Source organism: Nannizzia gypsea, genomic scaffold (genome assembly GCF_000150975.2).
Source record: "Nannizzia gypsea CBS 118893 supercont1.2 genomic scaffold, whole genome shotgun sequence".
Taxonomy (NCBI): Eukaryota; Fungi; Ascomycota; class Eurotiomycetes; order Onygenales; family Arthrodermataceae; genus Nannizzia; species Nannizzia gypsea.
In genome coordinates, this window is record NW_003345200.1 from 2,188,206 (window position 1) to 2,200,264 (window position 12,059).

Below are 12,059 nucleotides of genomic sequence, written 5' to 3' on the forward strand. Positions count from 1 at the left end.
TATCCTCTGTATTCAGAACATGGTGTCTTGATCCGTCCGCTGGTGTTTAGGGTGCAGCAGGTCAATGACCAAGAAGCGCTTCCTCGTGAATGTTGTTATCTTGTGGACCGACGCAGGAGGTTGGCGACGAGCGGCGCTAGTAGTTGACACTGAACAAACACCAAGTTTATGACGTGGTGGACTCTTTTGCTCGGCTGTTTCAGCCACGGAGCTGATGATTTAGTTATTTATATCAACACGCAGTATGAGAAGACTGAGTATGGAGCAGAAGGCTCATGACTACTCAGTTGTTTCTCATAAGGGCGTTGGAAGGGGGGATTTTCTGCTTTTGATGTTGAACTACTAGTTAGGTACTCCGTATTGACATGATAGAACTGCCTACGAACTACGAGGATACCCCTGGGCCACGAAGGCCAAGTTAAAGGTTTGAAATGCATGGTTTATTCGGATTGTTGCTGTCGAATTTATATAAGTGACGACGGCCTGCAGAAAGCCTAACATTTGTTTGCTGTATTATTCTCTTCAACCGCCGCCCTGATACCCACAGGTATAAGATCCTTACTGAGCGAAAAGCCCCTTGAGGATGGAGATGTTGGAGCTCAGAAACGCCTCTTCAATCTCCATGCATCTTCCCCTGGAGGAAAGGAGCAGCTGGCCGTTCCTCGACTTATCCGCCATCAAGAGAACCGCAGAACGAGCTACCACCTCGGGACTCTGGAGAACGCCGTTGGTCGCCTTGACGAGGTCATGCTCTACTATCGCTGTGTCCGTCCATGCGGGAGCCAGACCGTTCACTCGGATGGGGAATCTGGGGTGAAGAATGGAAACCAGTCCTCGAAGCAGTCCTAGATATTGTTTCAGCTTTCAGCGCTGTGATGACGATGCCGTGGCGTATACGGGTGTTTCTTTTTAGAGGCTAACTTACCGTGTACTCCATTTTTGGCAGCAACTTTGTCGCTTCCAGTCAGCCATATGCACCTTTTTGAAGTAAGTTTGATGGATTTTACTTACTGTAGTCAACGACAGGGAACCTTTGAGTGCCTGGACAAATATCATCAGCATAACAGCTTGCCGCCTCGGTCAAAGGCCACACTTACACGCTGCAGATGAATTCAGCACTATACTCCCTCCGCCTTCCTGCTTCTTCATATAGAAGACGCCCAGCTTGGCCATGTTGACTGTGCCCATCAAGTCAACCTCGAACGTCTTACGACTAGGCTCGACGGGGTCCCCATTTGCATCGACGCTTTCGTCAAGGTAGTCTACAGACCCTGCGATGCCAGCGTTGCAAAAGACGTGATCGATTCTTCCATGCTTGTCCTTTGCCAGTCTGAACAAAGCACATAGGTCTTTCCATGAAGTAATGTCCGTCTTGAGGTAGGTGATGTTGCTGTGGTTCAAGACTTCCTTTGGTGGTTCATTGATATCGCCGATGACCACTTTAGCCCCTTTGCTTAGGAGGATGTTGGTCGTTGCAAGGCCGATTCCTGCTGAGCCGCCTGTATCCAGGTCAATGTATGTTAAGCTACATGCCCATGCAGTCTTCGTCTTCGTCGAATATCCGCGTAGGAGGTATTAACGGGGAGATGCGCATACCAGAAATGATAACGACTTTATCTTCAAGGCCAGTGAGGGATTCCTCGGTGATATCAATTGGGCCGGGCATGGTGACTTTTAAACACTTGATTTCGTTTTAGAAAAATAGATGAATCTGGGGTATTACTCTGTATTTGCAAGGAGAATGAAAATGTATTTGAGTCGATGGCAATCGCGGGGGATCTTCTTCCCTTTTGAAGCGTGTCTTTGCCGCCGCAAGACTAATTAACTATTGAATACTCGGACTGCCCAGACGACTAGAATACAGAGCCACAGCGGATCACCAAGACATATAGTAGACAAGGTTTAGCCGACGTGAAACTTATATAACTGCAATAGGTAAAAGATGGAAGATAACTGAATGGTTGCGATTTGCGATAGCGCTATGCCAAGTTGAAATTGATGCATGTAGATGTCCTGATATCCATGCTGAAACCGATATTTTCCCATCCCAAGCCTGCAGCAGTGAAATGAAGTGCGATGATACACCATAACGCCAGGGCTTACAAGACATAGAAGCCATAATAGTGTACATCGGCCGTCGTGAAGGGGTATATAGATGTAACGACGAGTCCGGAAGATAACAACAATAATAGTAATAATAATAAAATGCAGGCATGGCACGTATGTGATCATCTCTTCCCCCGATACCGTCCTCGGGGATATCTGCCATCTCGACCACGGTTCTCTCTCCTCCATTCGCGCTCCCGCTCTTCCTCGCGCTCCTGTTCCTCTCTGATCCTTGCTCGTTCGATCTCAATCTCCTCCTGCGTCTTTTCCACCCTGACTGTCGGTTTGGGTAAGTTCTCCGACCAGCGTGGGTGAGCACCCTCAGTGCACGTCTTTCCAGCAGGGCAGAACCCGGCAAGATAAAACCGACACAGCTTCCTCCTCACGTGTCGTTTGGCACAGATAGGGCCCAGCGGACAGAACCCTTGGTCATAGTGTTCGCACTGCGGCAACTTTGCGTCTCCAGAGAGATGCTGGTACAGACAGTCGTCCCCGTTGGGGCAGAATCCGTTACGAGAGAAGGACTGGCATTCCGGCATCCGACGTAGGTTATATTCGTGCAAGTATTCGCATTTCAGCCCTTTCTTGCACAGTCCCTTGAGGTAATGTTTGCATACCAGGCTTCCGTGGGTGGATGAAGGGGCGATAGCGGGAGAAGAAGAGGTCGATATGCGAGATGGAGTCGGGTGTCGTTCAGCGCAGAGCGGGCCGAGAGGACAATGGCCTTCACGGTAGGCCTTGCAGACTGGCACATCGGAAGCAAGGGCGAAGCTAAAGGATTTGGCAACGAAGTCTGAAAAGGCAAACTTGGTGAAATTGGGGTCTCGAGGCGTATCGGGAGAGACTATCCGATCCGCAATTCTCTGGACTTCGGTCATGACGACGACTTTGGTGACGGTGACAGCGACGGTGACGATGGCTGGCTTGCTTGCTTGCTGGCGTCTCCTTTTCCCCCTTGCTCTCTTCTTTTGCTCGCTGGCTGGGACCTTGGGAGTGTAATTATAACATGAAACGAGTGTCTCGCGTGCCGAGAAGCCTGGTCTAGATGTGTATCTCTGTCTATCCCGTTCCCCAGTGTGCCTTGCAGAGCTCCTTGAGCTTGCTGTGCTTGTTCTTTTTTCGCTGCTGCTTTTTTGTGTTGGAAGCAAAAAGCAAAGGAAGAAGAAAACACTTGTTATGTAAGCATAGGTCACGTGCAGTCTTTGATATAAAACTTTCGTCTGTGCAAGAAAGCGACGAAAAAGAAAAGGGGTAAAAGGGAAGAAAGAGAAGACGAAGAAGATGAAGAGCAGGAGGATAAAAGAAGGACAAGGGGGGGGATAAGTAAGCGAAGGCTATGCGCGATGCTGAGGCATGGCATCCGTCATCGCTGAGTGTCTAGGCTTGGTCTGCAGCGCGCCTCGTGTGAATACGAGAGAGGGAGCCTGAACACCCTGCCAGACGCACAGAGGGAGTCGAGAGCGCAAGGAAGCCCGCCATAACCAGGTGCCAGTGTGGTGAATTATGCTTGCTTTTTCCCGAAAATACAACCTACGGTCCGTCCGCAGTCGCTGGTGCTGGTGTTTATACTTAGGCTACCCCAAGTTTATACTCCGTACGAGGTGCACCCTGCCCTTGCCTGCCCTGCTCTAGGATAGCATCATGTATCAGCCGACCTCCCTATATCTACCTCCCGCCGCCTCCAGGGCCATCCGCTGGCTCGAGGCGCCGGTAGGGGCATCTTACCACACTGCCTCGACCAGATTGCTATCGTGAAAAGAAAGACGAAGACGAAGAAGCAAAGATATGTCCACGGAGAGAGACTCCAGGACGCCGTAACCCCTTTTTAATAATAATTATACAGATGCAACCTTTCTTCTTCTACAACTGCGCACACCACCGTTCCATATTTATTTTTCTGCATCTTCCTGCGTTCAGCCTGGACGAGATAACTAAACGGCTGAGTTATATTTAATCCGTTCGCTCCCGCTTCCCCTCCCCTGCTGGCTCGTTCATGCATGCGAGGAGAGCCCTTTTCTTCTTCCTCTACTCCTTAGTTGTCGGTTTTTTGCTGGTCTCGTGTCCATTTACCAGAAAGGGCGTCCCTCAACACTAACCCTGCATATTTTTCTCTCTTTCTTCTCTCTCCTTCATCGCTTCTCCTTTTTCTGTGTCTTGCCCTTTGGCGAAGTTGAAGAACAAACAGTTCGGTGTCTCTCGTCTCTCGTTTATCGTGCATGTGTTAAGATGTTTCGGTACAAACCGTCGTCGTGGTTCCCCTCAGGAGACGCCATGGACGACCAGACGGCTCAGGTGGGCGCCGCATCCATCAGCTGTATCGAACAGTCTCTTTGCCAGATTCCGATATATTCAAATGCCGTCTACTACCCCAATTGGCGGATATACAAGAGCAATCCCCCGTCTTCGCTGAAGTTGGGTTATGTTTCGCATGTTTTTTATGCATTTGCTTGGTGAGATCTTCACACTCCCCCTCCCCCCATCCATATATTTATGGGCGCTCCCAGCGTGCCTAAGTATTGCCGTGTATGCCGGATGCTGGTTGCCGCCGGGCAATTTTTGATTGAGAGGCTGAGACTGACAGGAGATGACGTTTGTTGTCGTGTGCTTTTGGTATAGGGTCAAGCCGGACGGCACTGTATATGTCCGTATACACCCCTCACCTCCCCCTTTTCATCATTTGATGGGTATATTGAAAGAAAATTACTGATAAAATGAACAGTTGAGTGATGAGTGGGCAGACGAACAGATGCCAGTGGACGGCGCAAAGGGTTGTATAAGAGCATTTACCCAGTCGAAACGACAATATCCACAGCTCAAAGTCATCCTCTCAATCGGTGGAGGAGGAGCCGGCAGCGAGAACTTTGCAGCTGTCGCAGCGGATCCAGCGTTGACAGCAAACTTTGTGGAGACAGCAAAGAACCTGGTAGACAAGTTCAGCCTCGATGGGCTAGATGGTACGGAATGATCCACCTGTACCTGCATTCGTGTTGCTCGGATGCGGACCTATAAAAACCGCAATGCTGATTATTCGATGAACACATATCTAGTTGACTGGGAGCATCCTTCCGACCCCGATCAGGGCGCAAATTACATATCTCTCCTTGCTGCTCTTCGAGAACAGCTACCCTCACCGCAATATATCCTATCATCCGCCCTGCCAGCCGGTCAGTGGGCACTGCAACATATAAATCTACATCTCGCGCAGTGTTATCTTGATGTAATAAATGTGATGACATACGACTTTTCTGGCCCATGGGTACCGCAGTGCGGTCACCAGTCTCAGCTCTTCCCTCCCGAACAACCACATAATGACGCCGCTCATCTCTCATGCAGCTCTGCCGTCTCATACTTACTCGCCCAAGGCGTGCCGCCGCATAAGATATTAATGGGTATACCGGTATACGGCCGTGGCTTCCCCGGAACAAACAGCGTTGGACAGTTCTCGTGTCTCGGGGCCGACGGATCAGACAAACCGGCAGATGAGGTTGGAGGTAACGAGAAGGAGGTTGTATTCGACTATTGTGATCTCCCCCTGTCGGGTTCAATAGAGCAGCACGACACCGAGGTCGGGAATGCAGCTTTTTGCGTCGACAATGAACAGAATGCCGGATTCATCTCGTACGATTCACCACAGAGCGTCAAGTTGAAGGCACAGTTTGTTAAGCAGACGGGTCTGGCGGGGCTCTTTTATTGGCATATTGCTGCAGACTCGACTACTGCGGCCAGAAGCCTTATCGCCACAGGGTATAATACTATGCATGACTTGTAGGGGCACTGATTTATATTGGTAGGTATCATTTTTCATCCATTTGTTTGACTGAACAGCACATCGGAGTTAGGGCATTGGTATCATTTTTATTCGTGCATCGGATGGTGCTTAGCTTGTTTGTATCTTCTATTTCGTCCGCTTTGAATAAAAATGCATATACCATATTATTAACCGTGGCTATTATCAATTTATGTCTATTGAGGAGATGTGGTATCGATATTTTATTATCGACCGTTGACCTGCAGCCCAGACCATACGTCATAGACGGCAAATTCTAGGGTTGATCATACCATGATAAGCTTTACACAGACACGATTTCGTTTAGAGTATTTAGAAATTCAGCACTCCCTGGGGCATGAACAGTGTATCTACGATATATCTTGAGCTCTACCTTGCTTGCCTTCAACAAGTCAAGAGGAGTAATTATATTCATACGTCCGGCTTTATTGTTGTTTATGCAGAGGGGCTGCATGAACAAGCATCCTATGCATAGAAAACTATTAAAGTGCTAGGGCATGTGATGAAATAAATATGAACATACCATATCATACCTATACACGTCACTCTGGGCCCAATCCCAACACGGAGGGTGTTGTTGAATCCCGCTCCCAGCCATATATATAGATATATATATATACACTACTATGCAACAATATGTCCAACCACAATCACACAATAAAGTAATATCGACAACAATCAATACCCTCTACACCCTAATCTTCGACACAAGCGTATCACCGATATGAGCCAACGAGGTCTCAAAAGCATTGAAGCTCGATGCCCTCCAATTCGCCCCCTTAGCCCCAGGCTTAGCCTGCTTCCCCATGAACGCGACATAGAGAACATCATGCGTCTCATGGCCGTTATCTCCAGATAAATGCTCGTCGGGGAAACATGCATGGGCAAGAGACATCGACGCTTCCCCTACATCCGTGCCGCCGTTGGTATCACCCCATACACCGTAAAACTGCTGTTTGTTAGATCAACATATCCATGTTCAACGGGTGGTGATAGGGGTAAGGCAGCTTCAGCCTTCAGTTCGTACCAGTATATCATTGCACACCACAGCCACGACGCTGAGTGACTCTACGCCCGAGGCAGAGGGGAGGTAACTTGGTGCAGAGCCCTGGTTACCTAGCACGACGTATCCGTGTTTATTTGAATCTAGATCATCGATGCCGTAGCTAGACACCTCGTGTTTGAAGGCTGTTTGGTCCTGTCCTGATGGATCGTTGGCACAAGCGCCCTTGGACCTGTTGATGCCGTCGCAGTCAACGTCCATGTCTGCTAGGGCCATGCGGTCCGAGGAGCCAGTGAGGTAAAGTATGCCTTCGTGATCGCCGCAGTAAATGAAGCCGCCTGATTGTATAACAAGCAGTTAGCAATTCGGACAAACTTCTTGGGAAAAGGGTATATCGTTATAGGTTGGGGTGGGTATACCGCGTTTGTGTCCGTCGGTGAATCTGGTGCTGCTAAGAGGGGAACGGCAGCGGTGAGTCTATGCAAGCAGCCGTTAGTATGGGGCCATGCATGGTGTCTGTCTGATTGATATATTGTGAATGTATAAGTTACGCCTGCCTTGGCATGGTTGTACAACTTCTTCAGGTTTGCTGGTACGGGACGGCCGGCGGCAGAAGATAGTACAGCAAAAGTCAAAACGGCCACGCAGAGCGCTAACTTGAAAACCTTTGCCATTGTCATTGTGACTTTTATATCTATTGAGAGTATGAATGCTCATTTCCCGTCCATAGACCGGACTGAGCAGGCTGATTTAAAGCAGCAGAGTAAAGAACCCCCATATCCCATTTTACATCTTCATCCTCCATCCCCCACGCCTAGCACAGTATAAGGCCGATATAAGACGGCCATGACCAGCGCCTGCACGACGCTGGCCATGATGGAGAGGCAGCTGATGGGGGACGTGGGCAGCCATGCCGTGTATGTTGTATACGCGGCCACGGACGAGGCTGGAGTTTGACAGAGGCGGTTTCGAGCGAGCAGATCAAGGTGCCGACGGATGATAGACATGTTTCTCAAACATTGGCTGAGGATATATATGTACAGCATTATCGGTTCAGTTGGGTATCTATCGTGAAGCATGCTGTATTCCAGCATGTTGCCTAGGGAGGGTATATGCAGGTCCATAAGACATGCGCTGAAATAACACCATCTGTCGGTGTCAGTATGCAGACAGACATCCGTACCTGCATATACGCCAGTCCACAATGATATAGTTATAGCATAGCTACATCTACCAACCTGGCGTCCTACAGTATAGATAGTATAGGTAGTATCGACTTCCACCTGAGGTCAAAGTCAAGCGGAAAAGCTCAAGCTTAATCTCCTTCTATTTCCGTCAAAGTTAAAACTTACATAATATCCGCATTACTAATACCAAACTCTAACTACCTTAGTCTTGGCCCAAACTCCGCTCTTACTCCGACCGCGCGGCTCCACGCCGGCGGGAACTTCCCTTTTCTCCTATTCTTCCTGGCCTCAACAACTTTCCTATCCTATCGTTAACCCCTTTTTTCTCCCCTGTTCCGGCCCCCGTTTCGCATGATTTAAAAAAAGACGAAACCAGGACCCAACCCAGTTCCATGCCTGTCCTGTCTCCATCAGCCAACCAGGGGCGGGAAGCTCAACAAATTCCGCCTGAGCCAATAACACACTGATTTACACGTCTGACTCGATGCTCCCCCCAAATATTGGGCGAAAAAGCGATAGGTAAGGTATGTGGTATGTGGTATGTGGGATGATGCAAGGTAGAGGTGTCAATTGAACTTTGGTACAATTGGGCGCATGACCGGTTGAGTTTGGTACTGCGTAACCTAAGCCGGTTGGTTTAAAATGCTAGCCTGGTTGGTTAGTTTGCGCTGGACAAACGTTAGTGAGCTGGCCTACTTAAAAACTAGCTGGTGATGGGATGCGATCGAAAGCTAACTAGTGGAAGAAGCTCGCCTATTGAGGGGCGGTTAGCGTTTTAGGGCAGAGGGAGTAGAAAAGGGCTGAATGAAGAATGAAGTGATGTGCTGGTTTTCCTTTTTGTGATCGTGGAAGATCGGCTTTGATGGGCAGGTACGGCGCTGGGCGATGGGCGATGGGCGAGACGCATGCAAGCAATAGTCAGTTAGTTAGTTTTGATGGCGAGCTATGATTTAAGCGGAAAAGCTTGTTATCATGTTTAATTGAAAAGTAAGGAAACCCGGTTGGTGGACACGGTAGTACCACGTTAGGGTAGGTATGCTGAAATGGTTGGTGGTCAATGGTAAATGGTTGATTATTGATGGTTGATGGTTAATGGTTAATGGTTAATGGTTAATGTTTTAGGGAGGTATCATTCGTTTTTATCGTGATATGTATGTATGTATGAATAAAGATGAAGTCTGTACAGAAAATAGAATGCAAAAAACAAACCTGGTGCCCGTCCGGTATATATGATGATATAGCCTTCCATAGATACATTAGATCAGTAAGGTGATGCGAGAAGGGAAGTATGGAAAGATTTAAAAAAAAAAAAAAAAAAAGAAGCAGAAGGGTATTGCGCCGATATTAATTATCTTCCTCCACCGAGGATAGCGGGGACGTTGAGGTCGACCATAAGGGTGTTTGCGGCGAGGGCCTTGGTGTAGTATGGGAGGTCCTTGCCGTGGGCGACGCTGGAGTTGCCGACGATGGAGACGGGGACGATGCCGTTGCGGTACTTTCCTTGCTGGCCGGTCTGTCGGAGGACGTAGGGAAGGTCTGCGTTGGCGAACATGGGGATGTTGTTGTCGCCTGGCTTGATGACGACGTCGTAGAGGTTTGAGGTGCCAATTGGGTGGCCGTCGACGGCGAGGTTAAGGGTAAGGTTGCCCTGCCAGATGTTAGTATATATACAGAAATAGGTAATTATAGGTGAATAGCGGGGCTCACCATGGCAAGAGTAAGGACGGAAGGGTTGGGAATAAAGGCGTTGCCCTTCATGTTGAAGTTGGTGCCAGGGACATTTCCGATCTTGATGTCGGTGATGTTGAAGCCCTTGAGATGGTTCATTCCTAGTAAAGTTAGCTATGTTCATACCACAGTATAGAAAGAAGGGGAAGAATAGCGCACCCTTGAGAGTGACGACCTTGTCGTAGTCGACGTCGGTCTTGGGCAGACTTCCGAGCTTGAGCTTAGTCTTGCCGATGACCTTGAGCTTGAGCTCCTCGGAGAGCATGATGGCCTTGGAGAACTCAGCGAAGGCATCCGAGTTCTCGATGGGGACTTCCTGGTCGATGATGGCCTTGACGCCGTCGTCGGCCTTGACCTCGGGTGTGTTGAGGGTCATGAAGGCGTCCTGCTGGCCTTCGAGGTAGACTTTGGCGTCGAAGGGGTCGAGAGTAGGGTGGTACTTGGACTTGGAGCCGATGACCTGGGTGACCTTGACGTGCAGCGCATCTGGTCTTGGGTTGGTGGTCTGCATGTCTGCGATGGTGAGGGTCGAGTCGGTGACATCTTCCTGCGCCAGCTTGGGGTATGCGACGAATACACTATGACACCGTCAGCATTGAGCATTGGAACATGAACATGTGTTCGCATGAATGTATATATATATATAAATATAGATTGAACCTACATTGGGAGGACGATGACAAGGACGACGACGGCGAGGATGATGAGCAGCAGCCACCAGAAGCGACGGCAGAAGGCGCCGATGCGAGACCCGAGCGACGCTCTGGGGACGCTGTCGATGGTCTCGATGTTGTGTTTGCCCGTCATGGTGGGTAACTTCCGCGGCACTCCGTATATGGGGGAGAGAAGAGGAAGAAGAAAGCGAGGAAGAGAGAGCAGAGAGAGAGAGGCCGGCCGGCTAGCTCTCTATATATGCAAAGCAAGCCCCCGGCACCGAGTAGAGCGCTGGTGTACTTGGGGGGGTCTTGTTTTCCTGTATGTACGAGACGAGACGAGACGAGATGCCGGCGACGGTATATGTATAATGTCGGCTCCAATATATATGTGCGTATATAAGGATGTATATATATACTATGTAATATCTAGAATGAGAGCACCCCCCCTGGTTAGCGCGGAAAACCAAGAGCAAGAGAGCGGCCGCAGAACGTCGCACGATGACGCCGGACTGCATGTCGTCCATGCAACAGAGACGGAGCAAGGAACGAAGAGGGAAGAGGAAGCCGATCCTACCTGGAAGTCCTGTGCCAGCAGCACTCGCAGACGAAGCAGAAGAAGAAGAAGAAGAAGGATAGATACTATTATAACGAGGGGAGCAGCGAAGGTGAGACGGGAGAGCCTGCGACGGTGGGAGATGAAGGGACGGGGGCAGGTCGGGCGGGTTATTATACTTAAAGCAAGCAAGGGAAGGAAAAGCATCAACCATCGTCAACCCATGAGACAGACGAACGAACGAACCAGCACCCAAAAGCAAAGACCAAAAGCAAAGAAAAGAAAAGAAAAGGCAAGAGAAAAAACGAACGAAAGGCATGCGCAGGGATTATAACTGGGGATACATGGAAGCAGAAGAGAAGGAGAACCGTCGGTGGTGGGTAGGAGAAAGGGCAGCGCAGGCGAGCAGCGACAAGCACGGTGGAGGCGACAGTACATGTTTTCTTCTTCTTCCGGGGCCACTAACTGTAAAGCAGAGTAGGCGACAGGGACTACTACGAACTACTACGAGCCAGACGGAGCAGCGTCTCTAACGGGGTCGAGGAGGAGAGAGAGAGCGAGAGGGACGAAGATCCATGGGTGCGGTGGTTGGTGACGGCGGTTGGTGATGGCGGCTGCTGGTTGGTGGTTGTTTTACCCCGTGGAGAGAGCCGGAGATGGAGATGGAGATGGAGATGCGAGATGCACGATGAGTCCGGGGTTGAGTTTGTCTCGCTGCGGGCTTGGGAGCGTGTTCGAGAGCGCTGGAGTCGACCGATGCAGCATGAAAGGGGAGAAGAAGCTCGTGATGCCGACGAGCAAGTCGCATGTCTTGCGTGTTGCTGTGTTTCTGCTTACTTTCTGGCTTCATCTGCGAGTGTTCTTAGCTTCCTTAGCGTTTTAGTGTTTAAAAAGTGTTTTGGGGAGAAAAAGGAAAAAAAAAAGGGAAAAAAAAAAGCATGTGAGGAAAAAGAGAGAGAGAGAAAAGCTTGGGTCGAAGCTTGTTTAGGTAAGCAGGTAGGAGTCCTTTCTCCCGTAGCTGTCTCTTCTCTCTTCCCTC

The 12,059-nt window shown here is 49.5% G+C and overlaps 5 protein-coding genes across 5 annotated transcripts; 1 reads left to right on the forward strand and 4 right to left on the reverse strand.

Moving 5' to 3' along the window:
• Nucleotides 1–558: 558 nt before the first annotated feature.
• MGYG_02842 (hypothetical protein) lies at nt 559–1,666 on the reverse strand (the record flags this gene model as incomplete). Its single annotated transcript, XM_003175265.1, has 5 exons — nt 559–845; nt 926–949; nt 1,012–1,041; nt 1,098–1,499; nt 1,597–1,666. 5 exons carry the CDS (start codon nt 1,664–1,666, stop codon nt 559–561), a joined length of 813 nt encoding a protein of 270 aa, XP_003175313.1.
• A 562-nt stretch (nt 1,667–2,228) lies between these two features.
• On the reverse strand, nt 2,229–2,984 carry MGYG_02843 (mRNA 3'-end-processing protein yth1; the record flags this gene model as incomplete). The annotated part of the gene is made up of 1 exon (XM_003175266.1): nt 2,229–2,984. One exon carries the CDS (start codon nt 2,982–2,984, stop codon nt 2,229–2,231), a length of 756 nt encoding a protein of 251 aa, XP_003175314.1.
• A 1,612-nt stretch (nt 2,985–4,596) lies between these two features.
• Nucleotides 4,597–5,875, forward strand: MGYG_02844 (endochitinase; the record flags this gene model as incomplete). The annotated part of the gene is made up of 3 exons (XM_003175267.1): nt 4,597–4,695; nt 4,826–5,060; nt 5,154–5,875. The coding sequence occupies 3 exons, from the start codon at nt 4,597–4,599 to the stop codon at nt 5,873–5,875; spliced, it is 1,056 nt and encodes a 351-aa protein (XP_003175315.1).
• Nucleotides 5,876–6,581: 706 nt separating this feature from the next.
• On the reverse strand, nt 6,582–7,570 carry MGYG_02845 (chitosanase; the record flags this gene model as incomplete). Its single annotated transcript, XM_003175268.1, has 4 exons — nt 6,582–6,842; nt 6,921–7,234; nt 7,316–7,373; nt 7,448–7,570. The coding sequence occupies 4 exons, from the start codon at nt 7,568–7,570 to the stop codon at nt 6,582–6,584; spliced, it is 756 nt and encodes a 251-aa protein (XP_003175316.1).
• Nucleotides 7,571–9,431: 1,861 nt separating this feature from the next.
• Nucleotides 9,432–10,618, reverse strand: MGYG_02846 (hypothetical protein; the record flags this gene model as incomplete). The annotated part of the gene is made up of 4 exons (XM_003175269.1): nt 9,432–9,731; nt 9,791–9,912; nt 9,971–10,389; nt 10,476–10,618. The coding sequence occupies 4 exons, from the start codon at nt 10,616–10,618 to the stop codon at nt 9,432–9,434; spliced, it is 984 nt and encodes a 327-aa protein (XP_003175317.1).
• Nucleotides 10,619–12,059: the final 1,441 nt, after the last annotated feature.